Source organism: Salmo salar, chromosome 03 (genome assembly GCF_965601325.2).
Source record: "Salmo salar chromosome 03, fSalSal1, whole genome shotgun sequence".
Taxonomy (NCBI): Eukaryota; Metazoa; Chordata; class Actinopteri; order Salmoniformes; family Salmonidae; genus Salmo; species Salmo salar.
In genome coordinates this window covers 87472452-87491496 of record NC_138293.1, presented here as the reverse complement: position 1 = coordinate 87491496, position 19045 = coordinate 87472452, and the positions used below count along the sequence as shown (strand labels likewise).

The window sequence follows — 19045 nt, the reverse complement described above, 5'->3', positions numbered from 1 at the left end:
CCCCCTGGGATAAGTGGTGTCCGACTGAGTCCTGCTGTTCTGATTGGACCTCACTGATAACCCCCTCTGCGCATCACTTCCTGCCAGTGGGGTGAACCACGTATGGTGGGGCCAGATTGCACCTTACGAACATGTAATTTCCTCCTGGGAATGAGAGGATTATTTGCATGCCAGGTGCATTGTGGGGTATTGGAGGAGTAACTCCTTTCTCAGTTTGTCTTTCCTTGGTTACTTGTGTCCTTTCTCCTAACCACCTTCTCAAAATGCATTGGATGAGAAGACCTAAGGGAAGAGACCTTGAATCTCCTCCTCCAATGTGTTTTGAGAAGGAGGCAAGGAGAGAGGACATGAGGAATTGAGGAAAGATGAATAACTAGTTAGCTTCAAGAACCTTCTCCACTGAGAAAGAGCCATAAGGTTCTTCAAGAACCTTCTCCTCAGTGAACTAGCTGTAGACTTTGAAGACTGACCTCCAACAATATGTCTGCCAACGTCTCTCTGCCTGATATAACACTTTACTAAAATTACATTTCATTTAATCATGAGGAGAATCCGTATTCTCTGTCCAGTGCTGAAGGTGTTAACTTTTGTCAATTCAGTTCAATGGAAACCATTGGAGAGCAGGACCTCAGTTCAGAGCGTTCAATTATTTACACCGTCCTCGCGGCTGGTAAAAAGTCTCTCCTCTCGTCTCTCCAACAGGTTGATAAGCGGGTGTGTAATTGGACATAAAGGATGTGTAACACGTTAAAGCTGCTGTGGAAAATGGATTGGTGTCAACACTGTGGAGGAGAGAGGGAGAGGGGGAGAGAGAGAGGGAGGGGGAGTGATGCCCTGACTTAGCGCCGGATAATTGTTGAATGTAATGAGAACCGACTTCACAAAATACCCTTTGAGGTTCATCTGGAAAAGAAAAGAGAAACGTTCTCTGAACTGTAAGTATATTTGGTGTTTACTTTGTTTTAATGAACACAGGTCATCACCACCACTAGGCTGGAGAGATGGTGCTTATTTACACAAACAGTATGCTAATGTCTGTTGCAGTGGCAATACAAATATACCAGTTTGTTTGTGTAAATACAGAAACAGGCGGAGAGGGAGGGTGAAATAGAGAACATTTTAGATTTGGTTGGGTTTGTCTCTCTTTGTGTTTCACTCGTTTAAAAAGCACTTTGGGGCCCTAATGTGGAACAGCCCTTTGCTGTCTAAATCATCCCTGTGCGGCCGTAGCGTAGCTAGCCGTATCTCTAAATGCCTGTGGTTGTTTAGTATTCACCAGGCCACTGTCTCCTTTCCTAATAGGCTGTTAATCACACGGCTCCTATTCATCTAGGGCCTGTCATCACACCCACGTTCCAACACTAGTAAAGGTGAGGTTAATTACAATGTCTGTTCGTTTTCTCATTCAATCGCTCACTCTTTATCATTCTCTCTTTTCTGCTCTTTCTCTCTCTCTCTCTCTCCCTCTCTCCCTTTAAGATTTATATTCTTCTACACCTGAGCTGTCATGATTACAACTGAGCTGTCTTGAGTCACAGGATGTTTCTCCATAGCAGGATTGTCTGTCCTGCTAGTCGTAGTCAGTGTGTGCTAAATGCCTTAGCAGGTGACCAGTCACTTCTTATATCAAAGACCCGTCTCCAAAGCCAGGATTCAGTCATAAGTTTTCCTTCAGGCTGTCTGCCTACACTGTATCCTGTATACAGTCGTGGCCAAAAGTATTGAGAATGACACAAATATTAATTTTCACAAAGTTTGCTGCTTCAGTGTCTTTAGATATTTTTGTCAGATGTTACTATGGAACACTGAAGTATAATTACAAGCATTTCATAAGTGTCAAAGGCTTTTATTGACAATTACATGAGTCAGTATTTGCAGTGTTGACCCTTCTTTTTCAAGACCTCTGCAATCTGCACTGGCATGCTGTCAATTAACTTCTGGGCCACATCTTGACGGATGGCAGCCAATTCTTGCATAATCAATGCTTGGAATTTGTCAGAATTTGTGGGTTTTTGTTTGTCCACCCGCCTCTTGAGGATTGACCACAACTTCTCAATGGGATTAAGGTCTGGGGAGTTTCCTGGCCATGGACCCAAAATATCGATGTTTTGTTCCCCAAGCCACATAGTTACCACTTTTGCCTTATGGCAAGGTGCTCCATCATGCTGGAAAAGGCATTGTTCATCACCAAACTGTTCCTGGATGGTTGGGAGAAGTTGCTCTCGGAGGATGTGTTGGTACCATTCTTTATTCATGGCTGTGTTCTTAGGCAAAATTGTGAGTGAGCCCACTCCCTTGGCTGAGAAGCAACCCCACACATGAATGGTCTCAGGATGCTTTACTGTGGTAGCGCTCACCTTGTCTTCTCCGGACAAGCTTTTTTCCGGATGCCCAAACAATCGGAAAGGGGATTCATCAGAGAAAATGACTTTACCCCAGTCCTCAGCAGTCCAATCCCGGTACCTTTTGCAGAATATCAGTCTGTCCCTGATGTTTTTCCTGGAGAGAAGTGGCTTCTTTGCTGCCCTTCTTGACACTAGGCCATCCTCCAAAAGTCTTCGCTTCACTGTGCGTGCAGATGCACTCATACCTGCCTGCTGCCATTCCTGAGCAAGCTCTGTACCGGTGGTGCCCCGATCCCGCAGCTGAATCAAATTTAGGAGACGGTCCTGGTGCTTGCTGGACATTCTTGGGCACCCTGAAGCCTTCCTCACAACAATTGAACCGCTCTCCTTGAAGTTCTTGATGATCCGATAAATGGTTGATTTAGGTGCAATCTTACTGGCAGCAATATCCTTGCCTGTGAAGCCCTTTTTGTGCAAAGTAATGATGACGGCACATGTTTCCTTGCAGGTAACCATGGCTGACAGAGGAAGAACAATGATTCTAAGCACCACCCTCCTTTTGAAGCTTCCAGTCTGTTATTTCAACTCAATCACCATGACAGAGTGATCTCCAGCCTTGTCCTCGTCAACACTCACACCTGTGTTAACGAGAGAATCACTGACATGATGTCAGCTGGTCCTTTTGTGGCAGGGCTGAAATGCAGTGGAAATGTTTTTGTGGGATTCAGTTAATTTGTATGGCAAAGAGGGACTTTGCAATTCATCTGATCACTCTTCATAACATTCTGGAGTATATGCAAATTGCCATCATACAAACTGAGTCAGTAGACTTAATATAAAATTTATATTTGTCATTCTCAAAACTTTTGGCCACGACTGTACCTGGTCCTTCTGTGATTGGAATACATATACTGTGTTTTGAATTACATTCCATCCCGAGAGTAGAACTCCACTGTGTGTCTCTCTGTATGCTTCTCTTTTCACTGGTATCTTCATCCTCTAGCCTGGTCCCAGATCTGTTTGTGCTGTCTTCATCCTCTAGCCCGGTCCCAGATCTGTTTGTGATGTCTTCATCCTCTTGCCTGGTCCCAGATCTGTTTGTGCTGTCTTCATTCGCTTGCCTGGTCCCAGATCTGTTTGTCCTGTCTTCATCCTCTAGCCTGGTCCCAGATCTGTTTGTCCTGTCTTCATCCTCTAGCCTGGTCCCAGATCTGTTTGTGCTGTCTTCATCCTCTAGCCCGGTCCCAGATCTGTTTGTGATGTCTTCATCCTCTTGCCTGGTCCCAGATCTGTTTGTGATGTCTTCATCCTCTTGCCTCTTGCCTGGATTATTGCAACTCGCTGTTGGCTGGGCTCCCTGCCTGTGCCATTAAACCCCTACAACTCATCCAGAACGCCGCAGCCCGTCTGGTGTTCAACCTTCCCAAGTTCTCTCACGTCACCCCGCTCCTCCGCTCTCTCCACTGGCTTCCAGTCGAAGCTCGCATCCGCTACAAGACCATGGTGCTTGCCTACGGAGCTGTGAGGGGAACGGCACCTCCATACCTTCAGGCTCTGATCAGGCCCTACACCCAAACAAGGGCACTCCGTTCATCCACCTCTGGCCTGCTCGCCTCCCTACCTCTGAGGAAGCACAGTTCCCGCTCAGCCCAGTCAAAACTGTTCGCTGCTCTGGCACCCCAATGGTGGAACAAGCTCCCTCACGACGCCAGGACAGCGGAGTCAATCACCACCTTCCGGAGACACCTGAAACCCCACCTCTTCAAGGAATACCTGGGATAGGATAAAGTAATCCTTCTAACCCCCCCCTTAAAAGATTTAGATGCACTATTGTAAAGTGGTTGTTCCACTGGATATTATAGGTGAATGCACCAATTTGTAAGTCGCTCTGGATAAGAGCGTCTGCTAAATGACTAAAATGTAAATGTAAAAATGTGGTCCCAGATCTGTTTGTTATGTCTTCATCCTCTTGCCTGGTCCCAGATCTGTTTGTGATGTCTTCATCCTCTTGCCTGGTCCCAGATCTGTTTGTGATGTCTTCATCCTCTTGCCTGGTCCCAGATCTGTTTGTGATGTCTTCATCCTCTTGCCTAGTCCCAGATCTGTTTGTGATGTCTTCATCCTCTTGCCTGGTCCCAGATCTGTTTGTGATGTCTTCATCCTCTTGCCTAGTCCCAGATCTGTTTGTGATGTCTTCATCCTCTTGCCTGGTCCCAGATCTGTTTGTGATGTCTTCATCCTCTTGCCTAGTCCCAGATCTGTTTGTTCTGTTTTGACAACTCCTATACTGTATATGTCAATTATATTTAGTTTTTTGGCCATTTTAATTAAATTCCAGCCTGACAGTATTAATATCCAATCTCTCTGTGTATCTTTCCATTTCACTAGTGACTTTATCCTCCCCCGCATGCTGAAGGATGTTGTTGTTCTACCGTTCCCCGGGATAGATGGGGACAAGATGTCACCTGGAAAGAATTATGGTTGCGGCATTGGAGGTGAAATTACCCATGAGGGGGAACCAGCCGTAAACAGCTCAATAATGGTTAATTACTGGTTTTGGTTAATTACAAGTCAAAATGGGACCAGAGGACATTTATAGGCAAGCTGTCGAATAGAGGGGAGAGGTTGTGTTCCAGTCAACTTGATTTATTGTTGGAGAATGGTTATGAGACATGAAGGGCCGTGTGTTCAAGGTTGCCATGTTGGAGAAATGTCTTGTTTAATAAATGTTTAGGGAGGCCAGGTTTGAAAATAACAATTTGTTATGATACACAAGTTATGATACACAAAGATACTTGTGTTGAGGGTTGGTTGTGTTCAGGGTTGCCCGGTTGGACAACAACCATAGCCCGTGCGTTGGCTTAGTTGGTCTGGGAATAGAAGTAAGGCTCCTCATGATTTAGAAGGAGAGGTTTTATTCCAGTAAACTGGATTTCTTGTTATGAGACTGAGATACGAAGGTCCTTGTGTTCGAGGTTGCCAGGTTGGAGTATATCCTAACCATGGTCCTTTGTCTCAGCTATTCAATAGAAGGAGAAGTTGTATTCCAGTAAACCTTTTCTTGTTGGAGAATAACAGGTTTTGACACATGAAGGTTGTCATATTCAGGGTTGCCAGTTTGGTCATGTCCGGCGATGCCAGGTTGAGGAATAACAATTATTTACCCCTGGCTCAACTGGTCTGGTTAGGAATAAGGCCCCTCATGGTATTCTGCTGTGTTGTGCTGTTCTGTGGTGCACCAATAGGAAATGCAGTGCTTTACTAGTCAGACAAGGTTAAGGAGAGCCAACGACTCAGTTCTGTTTTAGTTTGTTACTCTGTTGCCCTGATAGGGAGTGAGTTGCGTTGACGATGAGCAATGTGACATTGTGTCTTTTCCAGTCAAGTTCCAAGCAATAAAGTGTCAAGAATGAATCAATAGTACAACATTCAAATCAAAATATGTTGATCCATCACCGATTACTCATGTCTGTATTCATGTGCTCACATCTAGTCGATAAGTAGCAAAGTGCTCAATTGAGTAAATGACAGTTGGTCATGTAGAATGTAAATAAGTGGGGAACGAATTTACTGTGGGAGACCTTGTACACTGTCCTGAATTGGGTATTACACACTCTACTCCCCTGAATCACTCTGTTCTATAATCTTCAAAAAGACGACCCAAGTTTAACTCAATTATGTCAATTAAGGAAGTAAGTTGAAATTCCTAATTTAGGTTTCAGTTTACTTCCTGAATTGACTGAGTTGAAATTGAATTGACCCCAACCATGATCTCAACCATAGACATGACTGTTTTAATGTCTCCTTGGTTTACATTGTAAACACAAGTAAATGGCCCCTCTAACATCCTCTGTCTCCATCTGCCTCCCTGTTTATCTGGGTGAGTAAGGTTGTGTACTCTCAGGCAGGCTCTGAGGGCATTCATCAGCCTGAAGAGGTGGCCTGGAGGCTGGGTTGTGGAGGCAGGGTCTCCCCCTCCCTTCCTTGGCCCATGGTGCCTCTCTCCTGGGTTATTACCTGGGTTGTGTATATTAGGTCACACAAAGGAAAACATTTTAAAACGCTTTGCAACGGAAATTAGCGTTTCTTATTGGATGAGTCAAGGTATTCCAATAAGTTTGTTTTCTTCTGTTTTGGAGCCTAATGAACTGAGCCCTGCCTAAACATCCCTGACCTCATTAGCGCTGAGAACATTAAAACACAAATCTGATTTCCTATAGTGAACACTCAGACAAAGGGATGGCTTCTCTCCTAACAGGCTGAGGAGGTATGAGTGTTAACTACATGTATTATCTGTCTTCATCTTCTTATAGCCAACCATCGTCTGTCCAGATAGGCATACATTACAGAGGTTAGAAGATGTTTTCACACACACACGGCTACATGCATGGCGCACACTACACACTACCAGGGTTGGAAAAAGTACTGAAATATCCTACTCAAGTAGAGGTAAAATTACTGGAACGACTCATAGAAAAAGTGCTCAGAGTAAAAGTATTTGAGTTAAATAAAAACATTGACCTTGACAATTAGCTAATTTCAGTAAGGTTACCTGAATGTTGTTTACACGTGATCTTTTCCATGCATTACAGGAAGTGAGGAAATTAATGTACAGTAGGAACTAAGTACAAGAAGGCACATCTGTATGTTAAAAAAAACGTAAGTATTTGTAAAAAATATACTATTAACATTTGAAAATAAATTAAACATTCAAAGCAAATAGTGTATTGATAAATAAAAAAGCAATACAAAATAAAGTGCATAAACCATAAAGTTGCCAGACTTCAATATACTTCAGCCTCCATATAAAAACATGTCTTTCACCAATTCAACCCTCTGTTACTAATTACTTTACACCTCTGCACACTACACACACTACACACACACCAGAGGGACCCAAACTCACTCAATTACTATACAAATACAACACTGACAAATTACAACATAAACAGAGAAGCCTTCCCTTGGTGGTTGGTAATGAAAAACACCTGGCTGTACTGCAAGACAACTCAACCATCTGGATTTAGTTAGTAGTAACTGTCTGGGCTTAACAGCACATTGATAGACATACTAATGGAAATATGGCTAGCGCTCCATGTTGGGCCTAATGTAAAGCCTTTTACAATAGCCATCAACCACACAATACAAGATGGGAGAGAGGGAGAGAAATGGGGAGGAAGAGGGAGGGGAAGAGAGAGGGAGTGGGAAAGAGGGAGCATTCCACGCTTTGCCTTTAAAATAGCAGTCCATCATAACCCTATTCTCCTGGATGTCATCACACAATGCTGCACTGAGTAATGCTGCCCTTTTATGTAAAAATGAACATTCAACAATCAGCCATCGCACAGGGACGTGCACATGGAGGTTGCAAAGTAGATTTTGAAAGTGCATGCTAATTCTGGTTACAGCTGAAGTGGAAATTCACAACACCACAGAAGGTTTTTGCTCAGTCGTGAATTGAACACCTTGTTTCCGCCCCCCTTTTATGTTCAAACTGGGCATTGTGGGTATGCTACGATGCTACACTACAGCCATCGGACCATTGAGGGAATGCTTCCTTTGAAATCAATGAAAGCTGCTATACTGCCCGTGTTGCGTCACGTCCACTGGCAGCATCCAAGCTCAAGAATCGCAGAGGTAAAAAAAGGCTGTAAGGCTGACGCGGGTTCATTCTATTTAGTGAATTGAAATAATGAGAAATAAAGTTGATTTTGGTTGCATATGGCCTCCACTAGACACCACTGGCTATTTTACTCAGATTTATGAAGTCAAGAAGCTTCTAGCTAGCAGAAACTCAAGCTAGCTAGCTACATTGACTACTACAGTAGGGAAAATAAAGATACTCTTCCATTCCTCAAAACAACATGCTCTGTGTAGGAGGTAGAGGGTTGCATTGACACGACGCTGATGACAACGCAACGCTTATATTTGGGCTGAGGAGTTAGCCTGGTCCCAGATCTGTTTGTGTCCAAACATGACAATGACCATAGGAGTTGGCAAGACACAAACAGATCTTGGATCAAACTATCACACCGTGTTTCTACAGCTGATCCCACCCCCCTGTACAGGCATGGAGATGTTGTTTTGTCAGTAACTCCACTTGAGTCTATGAGAGACCCATTGGCTATTAAGGACGCACAGACTCACATTAGGATCATTAAAGTGTTGACGTGGTATCCAATGTGCTCTAATGAGTCAATGACTTCACCTTTTATCACTATTATTCTGTTTGAGTGACTAACTAATGGCATCCCACTGGGCACAGATGTCAGTTCAACGTCTAGTTTTGATTTACATTTGGTTGAGTTGTCAAATGACGTGAATTCAACCTGAAATCCCCCCAGAATTATCACTATGTCATTGGATTTCGGTTCAAAGTTGGGTAAAAAAAATACATAATTCCCTTACACTGATTACTTTTTTCAAATCAAATCAGTTTTCCACTTTCATTTAATGTCATCACATAGAATTTGTGGGTTGAAATTAGAGGTCGACCGATTATGATTTTCAACACCGATACCGATTTTTGGAGGACCAAAAAAAAAGCCGATACCGATTAATCAGCCGTTTTTATATTTTTTTATATACATATATTTGTAATAATGACAATTACAACAATACTGAATGAACACTTATTTTAACTTAATATAATACATCAATAAAATCAATTTACTCAAATAAATAATGAAACATGTACAATTTGGTTTAAATAATGCAAAAACAAAGTGTTGGAGAAGAAAGTAAAAGTGCAATATGTGCCATGTAAAAAAGCTAACTTTAAGTTCCTTGCTCAGAACATATGAAAGCTGGTGGTTCCTTTTAACCTGAGTCTTCAATATTCCCAGGTAAGAAGATTTAGGTTGTAGTTATTATAGGACTATTTCTCTCTATACCATTTGCATTTCATATACCTTTGACTATTGGATGTTCTAATAGGTACTTTAGTATTGCCAGCCTAATCTCAGGAGTTGATAGGCTTGAAGTCATAAACAGCGCTGTGCTTGAAGCACAGCGAAGAGCTGCTGGAAAATGCAGGAAAGTGCTGTTTGAATGAATGCTTACGAGCCTGCTGCTGCCTACCACCGCTCAGTCAGACTGCTCTATCAAATGATAGACTTAATTATAATATAATAACACACAGAAATACAAGCCTTAGGTCATTAATATGGTCAAATCCGGAAACTATCATTTCGAAAACAAATAGTTTATTATTTCAGTGAAATATGGAACCGTTCTGTATTTTATCTAACGGGTGGCATCCCTAAGTCTAAATATTGCTGTTACATTGCACAACCTTCAATGTTATGTCATAATTATGTACAATTCTGGCAAATTAATTACGGTCTGTGTTAGGAAGAAATGGTCTTCACACAGTTCGGAACGAGCCAGGCGGCCCAAACTGCTGCATATACCCTGACTCTGCTTGCACAGAACGCAAGAGAAGTGACCCAATTTCCCTAGTTAAAAGAAATTCATGTTAGCAGGCAATATTAACTAAATATGCAGGTTTAAAAATATATACTTGTGTATTGATTTAAAAAAAGGCATTGATGTTTAGGGTTAGGTACACATAGGTGCAACGACAGTGCTTTTTTCGCGAATGCGCTTGTTAATTAAATCACCCGTTTGGCAAAGTAGGCTATGATTCAATGATAAATTAACAGGCACCACATTGATTTTTTTCCCACGCAGGACAAGCTAGTTAAACTAGCAATATCATCAACCATGTGTAGTTAACTAGTGATTATGTTAAGATTGTTTTTTTTTTAATAAGATATGTTTAATGCTAGCTAGCAACTTACCTTGGCTCCTTGCTGCACTCGCATAACAGGTAGTCAGCCTGCCACGCAGTCTCCTCGTGGAGTGCAATGTAATCGGCCATAATCGGTGTCCAAAAATGCAGATTACCGATTGTTATGAAAACTTGAAATCGGCCCTAATTAATCGGCCATTCCGATTAATCGGCCGACCTCTAGTTGAAATGATGTGGAAACAACATTGATTCAACCCATTTTTGCCCAGTGGGATGTGTTTGAGGTTTATCGGATAGTTAAAGGGATAGTGAACCCACATTACAAAGAAAACAGGATTCAGAGTAAGGAAACCAATATGTCATTTGGTTGAACTATCCCTTGAAGTTTGATTAGATATCAAGTCAAGTATCTTTTATCCTTTAGCTTCACAGTTTAAAGGCACAGTACAACATTAAAACATCAACGCAAGCTTACCAAGTCCAGACATAGGCCTTCAACATTTGAAAAAGAGCAGCACAGCATAGAGTGTGGCTGTGCAGTGGCATCTGCTTTGAGTGTGGCCATCCAATGCAAATGCGCTAGGTTTATTGTGGCTCATATGTCATTCTGTTAGATGTGGCTGGATGCTGGATGGGCAGAGCTGGGAGCCAGGGTTTCTTCCTTGGTTTGGAGGTGTAGCTGATCTGAGTACTGAGACCTGGGTTCAAATAGTATTAGAAAACTTTGAGTTAGCGTTAGCCTGCCTGAAGTGGGTGGAGTTTTCGGACTACTCCATTGGTTAAATTGTGCCAAGGCAAGCTCAATCGATCACATCTTAAGTATTTCAAACATGTTGAACCCAGTTCTGCTGCTGATCCAGGTGAGGGGATGGGATGATGTGGCAATAGGCTGGTGTATACATGCTGCAGATGGGTGGGGGGGTTATTTGGCTGCAGAGTGTCCTCATCCCTTATTCTATCAGATGTGGGCATTGCCTTACAGAGGTGATGATGGGCTTGAATGTGAATGAGAGGCTTTGAAGATGGAAACTCCACCTCCAGTTGGACAAAAGTTGGCCAGACAACTCCACACTAGTGTGTGTCATCAGATTAAGGCAAAGGCTACGTCCTGATTCTCCACTCTTCTCCCAAACAGTACGCTAGATGCACACTCCTAATGATGTTTTGATTGGATAAGTGTCAGCATTGGAGCACCGTTCTGCCATAGGGCCTGGATGGATTGAACAGTCTCTTTTCCCCCAACATGACCAGTGACGTCAGAGGACTTTATTGGTAGAAGGGTCATGTTTCCCCAAGACCCTGATTTTTTTCCCCCACTAATGGTTCAGGTTAGGATAGAGGGAGGGGAAGCTGATCCTGGATCTGTACCAAGGGGAAACATCCCCCGGAGCACTTTATAGGCCTCTAACTAACAGGTCATCAGTATGTGACACAGCTATTAACAGAGAGGTCATTATTTAACTTCTCCTACTAATATGTGCTCAACATGGACCGTAGTAGACCTGATGTCATCACCGATTTCCCTGTAAGGTCTCTAATGGGTTTACCACAGGGTGTCTCTCCCATTCCTCACACACAAACGTAAACACACACTTACACACACACACACACACACCAGGTCATCTCCATGTGACCGAGGGGTTAAATCGTTACACCCACCAGGTCATCTCCATGTGACCGAGGGGTTAAATCGTTACACCCACCAGGTCATCTCCATGTGACCGAGGGGTTAAATCGTTACACACACCAGGTCATCTCCATGTGACCGAGGGGTTAAATCGTTACACCCACCAGGTCATCTCCATGTGACCGAGGGGTTAAATCGTTACACCCACCAGGTCATCTCCATGTGACCGAGGGGTTAAATCGTTACACCCACCAGGTCATCTCCATGTGACCGAGGGGTTAAATCGTTACACCCACCAGGTCATCTCCATGTGACCGAGGGGTTAAATCGTTACACCCACCAGGTCATCTCCATGTGACCGAGGGGTTAAATCGTTACACCCACCAGGTCATCTCCATGTGACCGAGGGGTTAAATCGTTACACCCACCAGGTCATCTCCATGTGACCGAGGGGTTAAATCGTTACACCCACCAGGTCATTTCCATGTGACCGAGGGGTTAAATCGTTACACCCACCAGGTCATCTCCATGTGACCGAGGGGTTAAATCGTTACACCCACCAGGTCATCTCCATGTGACCGAGGGGTTAAATCGTTACACCCACCAGGTCATCTCCATGTGACCGAGGGGTTAAATCGTTACACCCACCAGGTCATCTCCATGTGACCGAGGGGTTAAATCGTTACACCTACCACGTCATCTCCAGATGTAATTAGAAGAGTCCCAACTTGGAGAAACAGACTCTCGTCTCCATGTTCAAACAGAAAGGAGGATTGATTGCGGTGCAGTCAGAAAGCCTATGTGGACTTTTTCACTGGGATGGAGCAATTAAGCATCATTATAGTGGTGCTCTGCACGGAGTACAGCTGAGATGAGGGATATTATGTTGGCGAGAGGTGGATCTATGCCCCAGTCGATTTAAAAACCTATTAACGATGGCATGGATGTATGGCCTGGCCTTCTTGCTGCTCAGTGGTCAGAAGTGTTACTGTTGTTGTTGTGATGATGAGGCATTGGGTTGCCAGGTGACAGTGATTATATGGGCTGGTGTGTAATAAAGCTTTTTATTATTTCCCTTATGCCCTGTCCAGGCCGTGTCTCTAGAGGGGTTTATTACTGCTGATGCTGTTTGGACTGTACTCATTCTGCCCAATACACTCCCTCTGTCTCTGTCTCTCTCTCCCTCTGTCTCTCTCTCCCTGTCTCTCTCTCCCTGTCTCTCTCTCCCTGTCTCTCTCTCCCTCTGTCTCTCTCTCCCTCTGTCTCTCTCCCTCTGTCTCTCCTTGCTTAAGATTTCTTAACCTTTCTTAACCTTACAAAGATATGTAAATAAGTCTGTGGGTGCTGTACCCCAGGAGTAATTTGAAAATGGCCAAAAGTTGTAAATAAAGTTTATTTCTGTACATTTATTGTATCTGCAGTCTCCAGTCGTTCTGCTGATGTAATAGATCTCAAGACAATTTATGTGCAAGTGCTGGCCATCATTTTCATTCAATATCTCTCCTCTACCTTTTTTTATCTGTCAGCTACAACAGCCTCTCTGTTCTTCCTTTGTCCTATGTCTTATTGGATTCCCTCTCCCTACTTGTCCTTTTGTGTCCTCAGACAATATGTGTCTCTGTCTGACTCCTCTCTTTCTCATGAGCATCTCTTCTTCCATACTTGTCCTTGTTTTTCCTCTGAATGTCTGACTGTCTGTCTCTCTCCTTTGTCTCGTCTATGCCTCTCCTCTCTCCTCTCTGTTTCTGTATCCTGAGTGTCTCTCCTCTCTGTATCCTGAGTGTCTCTCCTCTCTGTATCCTGAGTGTCTCTCCTCTCTGTATCCTGAGTGTCTCTCCTCTCTGTATCCTGAGTGTCTCTCCACTCTGTATCCTGAGTGTCTCTCCTCTCTGTATCCTGAGTGTCTCTCCTCTCTGTATCCTGAGTGTCTCTCCACTCTGTATCCTGAGTGTCTCTCCTCTCTGTATCCTGAGTGTCTCTCCTCTCTGTATCCTGAGTGTCTCTCCTCTCTGTATCCTGAGTGTCTCTCCTCTCTGTATCCTGAGTGTCTCTCCTCTCTGTATCCTGAGTGTCTCTCCTCTCTGTATCCTGAGTGTCTCTCCTCTCTGTATCCTGAGTGTCTCTCCTCTCTGTATCCTGAGTGTCTCTCCTCTCTGTATCCTGAGTGTCTCTCCTCTCTGTATCCTGAGTGTCTCTCCTCTCTGTATCCTGAGTGTCTCTCCTCTCTGTATCCTGAGTGTCTCTCCTCTCTGTATCCTGAGTGTCTCTCCTCTCTGTATCCTGAGTGTCTCTCCTCCCTGTATCTTGAGTGATTATCCTCCCTGTATCCTGAGTGTCTCTCCTCTCTGTATCCTGAGTGTCTCTCCTCTCTGTATCCTGAGTGATTCTCCTCTCTGTATCTTGAGTGTCTCTCCTCTCTGTATCTTGAGTGTCTCTCCTCTCTGTATCCTGAGTGTCTCTCCTCTGTATCCTGAGTTATTATCCTCTCTGTCTCTGTGTCCTGAGTGATTATCCTCTCTGTATCCTGAGTGACTCTCCACTCTGTATCCTGAGTGTTTCCTTATCATGTCTTTCCTCTTGTTGTCATCTCCACCCCAGGCCTGGCTGACTGAGATCCATGATTACGCCCAGCAGGATGTGGTCCTGATGCTGCTGGGAAACAAGGTGAGGTTTCCTTGGATAGGCCTGAACCCAGACGGACACACCTGCAGCCACACCAGACGGCGGACCAGACACAACACAGACCGACGGGCATACACAAAGAAAACAGACAGACACAACAGCCATAAACAATAGACAGAGAAACTAAAACAACTGTACAGTATAAACGTAGCCCAGGAGTTGGAGGATCTATTCACAGTATATCCTCATAGTGTAACACTAAACACTCAATCTACCTTTTAAGTGAGAATATGCATTTTTCTGAAGCTCAAAAAGAAAGGAAATTCACATGAGCACCACAATGCCTACTCCACCCATGCTCTACCAAGGTTTTCCAACACACAGCTTTGACCTAATACAGTAGCTGTGTTGGTCTACTGTACTCTAAAACTACATGTAGGCAGGTTGCAATCATTCTGGTTTTAACATTGAGCATCAATCTGAGCCTACTTAGTAACCCAGCGTCCGGATTCACTTGTATATGTTCTATGAGTACTTCAGTGTCTACTTCCTGATTCAAAACTATGTGTCCATTGGAACAATAAAGTTAACTCTAGTCTACTGGAATTGCTTCTAACACTGACACATCTGCTGCCAGATGAAAACACAGACACAACACCAGATCAGCACATATGCAGGAGGGATGTAACAAATCACTGCTACTATAAATAAGTCCCATCCATATACTACTAGAACAGGGAACAGATGCTTGATCTGGAAGTTTAGTCTAATCTAAACAGTCCCCACACACCGGGAATCATCCCCTCATTTAAATGCTCACACATAATCTAGACTCATTAAGAATTCTAGGTCTGATCCCATATTCTGTATGGAATGTGTTGTTTTCCATTATGTAACCCTCCTGGAACAATATGATTTTAAGACAATGCCCCTGCGGTGATGATAGTGAGACTGAGGACTGAGGCTAGTCATGCATGGTGGTGCTACGGTGGTATCAGGGAATCTCTACCTTTCTCATTTCTCTCTTTTTCTCTCTCTGTCTTTCTTTCGGTATCTCTCTCTCGCTTTTCTTTTTCTGATCTCTCCCCAGGCTGATGCCACGCAGCAGAGGGTGGTGAAGAGAGAGGATGGAGAGAGGCTGGCCAAGGTGAGTGTCACTTTAAAGAAATTAATTAATACTGAGGAAGATGCAGATTGACTCAAGCAGTGAACGACACCACAGTCAATGAACTGTCTCCCTCTCTCTCTCTTTCTCTCTGTATCTCTCTCTCTGTATATCTGAATCTCTCTCTCTGTATCTCTCTCTGTGTATCTACAGTTGAAGTCGGAAGTATACATACACCTTAGCCAAATACATTTAAACTCAGTTTTTCACAATTCCTGACATTTACTCCTAGTAAAAATTCCCTGTCTTAGGTCAGTTAGATGACCACTTTATTTTAAGAATGTGAAATGTCAGAATAATAGTAGAGAGAGTGATTTTATTTCAGCTTTTATTTCTTTCATCACATTCTCAGTGGGTCAGAAGTGTACATACACTCAATTAGTATTTGGTAGCATTGCCTTAAACAATTTAAACTTGGGTCAAGTGTTTCGGGTAGCCTTCCACAAGCTTCCCACAATAAGTTGGGTCAATTTTGGCCCATTCCTCCTGACAGAGCTGGTGTAACTGAGTCAGGTTTGTAGGCCTCCTTACTCGCACACGCTTTTTTAGTTCTGCCCACAAATTTTCTATAGGATTGAGGTCAGGGCTTTGTGACGGCCACTCCAATAGCCTTGACATTGTTGTCCTTAGGCCATTTTGCCACAACTTTGGAAGTATGCTTGGGGTCATTGTCCATTTGGAAGACCCATTTGCAATCGAGCTTTAACTTCCTGATAGATGTCTTGAGATGTTGCTTCAACATATCCACAGAATTTTCCTGCCTCATGATGCCATCTATTTTGTGAAGTGCACCAGTCCCTCCTGCAGCAAAGCACCCCCACAACATGATGCTGCCACCCCTGTGCTTCACGGTTGGGATGGTGTTCTTCAGCTTGCAAGCCTCCCCCTTTTTCCTCCAAACATAACGATGGTCATTATGGCCAAACAGTTCTATTTTTGTTTCATCAGACCAGAAATACGATCTTTGTCCCCATGTGCAGTTGCAAACCATAGTCTGACTTTTTTATGGCGGTTTTGGAGCAGTGGCTTCTTCCTCGTTTAACTGTGGATATAGATACTTTTGTACCTGTTTCCTCCAGCATCCTCACAAGGTTCTTTGCTGTTGTTCTGGGATTGATTTGCACTTTTCTCACCAAAGTACGTTAATCTCTAGGAGACAGAACGCGTCTCCTTCCTGAGCGGTATGACTGTGTGGTCCCATGGTGTTTATACTGGCGTACTATTGTTTGTACAGATGAACGCGGTAACTTCAGGTGTTTGGAAATTGCTCCCAAGGATGAACCAGACTTGTGGAGGTCTACAATTGTTTTCTGAGGTCTTGGCTGATTTCTTTTGATTTCCCCATGATGTCAAGCAAAGAGGCACTAAGTTTGAAGGTAGGCCTTGAAATACATCCACAGGTACACCTCCAATTGACTCAAATGATGTCAATTAGCCTATCAGAAGCTTCTAAAGCCATGACATCATTTTCTGGAATTTTCCAAGCTGTTTAAGGCAGAGTCAACTTAGTGTATGTCAACTTCTGACCCACTGGAATTGTGATACAGTGAATTATAAGTCAAATAATCTGTTTGTAAACAATTGTTGGAAAGATTACTTGTGTCATGTACAAACTATAGTTTGTTAACAAGAAATTTGTGGAGTGGTTGAAAAACAAGTTTTAATGACTCCAACCTAAGTGTGTGTAAACTTCCGACTTCAACTGTATCTCTCTCTCTCTCGCTCTGTATCTCTCTCTGTTTCTCTCTGTATCTCTCTCTCGCTCTGTATCTATCTCTCTTTCTCTGTGTGTCTTTCTCCCTCTGTATCTCTCTCTCTCTCTCTGTATCGCACTCTCTCTCTGTATTCCTCTGTATCTCTCTCTCTCTGTATCTCTCTCTGTATCTCTCTCTCTCTCTCTCTCTCTGTATCTATGTCTCTCTCTCTCTGTATATATATCTCGCTCTCTGTCTGTCTCTCTCTCTCTGTCTGTCTCTCTCTTTCTCATTCGCTCGCTGTCTGTCTCTCTCTCGCTCTCTCTCTTTCTCTTTCTCTCGCTCTCTTTCTCAATTCAATTCTAGCAGCTTTATTGGCATGGAAAACAAATGTTTATGTTGCTAAAGCACTCTCTCTCTCTTATTGGACTCAGTCCCTTGATCTAATTCATATTGATTTTCACCATTGGGAGGAAAATGCACCATCTGCAAAAATCAAAGATAAATATCAAGAAGAAAGGCCAGGTTTATGAGATATTACTTTACCATAGAACATGAATGTAGTCTGTTTGTGTACACTATCTTAGCACCAAGGATCACGGCCTGCTATCTTGATATTATCTACAGGCTCTTTCATGCTTCTACAGGATGGACATCTAGTCTCCTTTTTCATATGTTTGTATTTTCTCTATTAACATATGCATACAATACAACAGTGAGGAATATTTGGTTTAACTCAATTTCACAGCGATGTACTCTCAGATGAATACAGATACTGGTGCAAATAGGACTTTGAACGTTGCAGGAAATGTGAATACACTTTCTCATTCCCCCTGACTACTGCTGTGGAACACGGCTACAATATAAATATCAAGGTGCCTTGCAGACCTGGGTTTAGATACTATATGAAATCATGTCAAATAGTTTAGATGGGCTTGATTGAGCTTGCTTTGCGCAATGGAACCAATAAGAAAGTCCCAAAATTCCAAACCCTGCCCATCCGACTCTCCAGACAGGCTAAAGCAAATGCTCAAAGTATTTAGTAGACTTCAAATAGTATTTAAACCCAGTCTGGTGCATTCCTCTAGTGCTGATAGCATAAACCTGGAGAGAGAAACACATTAGCCTAGTCATTACTATGGTGCTGGATGCTGAGACAAATCTCCCACGCACACCCTGCCTGAGGAATAGTTTGTCACATAGCTAGCATTCCAATCTGCTCATTGGAATGGTTCTGAACTGAAGGTGCACTCCCAGCAGTACTATAGTCACTCCAGGACAGATGTGTTGTAGTGTCTGTATGATTTCCCTGTGGGTCTCTGTGTTGTTGTGTCTTCTGGGTGCTGATGATGAATGTTAATACGGGTTTATGCCCAATATTCTTTGTCATTAGCTGCTGTGCCTAAAACACACGCATCATTTGTTACTGCCTGGCCAGCCAGAGGGCAACAATGGTCTCTAATACTGTTACCATTAGCAGCAAAGTAACCTTGTCCCCAGGCTATCAGGGAGGATATCTGGTGCTCTAGACTAGCTACAAAGACACTCAAGACAATGTGAATGTGGAGTGTTCAACTCAAGATGCCCAGCCTGTCTGTTTCTCTGCAGGAGTTTGGGGTTCCATACATGGAGACCAGTGCAAAGTCTGGCCTCAATGTGGAGTTAGCCTTCACTGCTGTGGCCAAGTGAGTATGAAACTACACAGGGGTCCAGTCCAGAAACAAGCCCTAGCCCCTGGCCTCTAGCCTTTAGTCCCTGGCCTCTAGCCTTTAGCCCCTGTCCTCTAGCCTTTAGCCCCTTTTCCCTGGCCTCTAGCCTTTAGCCCCTTGTCCCTGGACT

The 19045-nt window shown here is 43.5% G+C and overlaps 1 protein-coding gene across 1 annotated transcript in view; it reads left to right on the top strand.

The window, feature by feature from the left end:
* LOC106593051 (ras-related protein Rab-37) overlaps window positions 1–19045 on the top strand; it is a 125480-nt gene that overhangs the window by 85909 nt on the left and 20526 nt on the right. The window contains exons 6-8 of the mRNA XM_045715666.2: window positions 14324–14389; window positions 15438–15494; window positions 18815–18891. Coding sequence (XP_045571622.2) covers window positions 14324–14389; window positions 15438–15494; window positions 18815–18891 — 200 coding nt within the window. The remainder of the gene's footprint in view (window positions 1–14323; window positions 14390–15437; window positions 15495–18814; window positions 18892–19045) is intronic.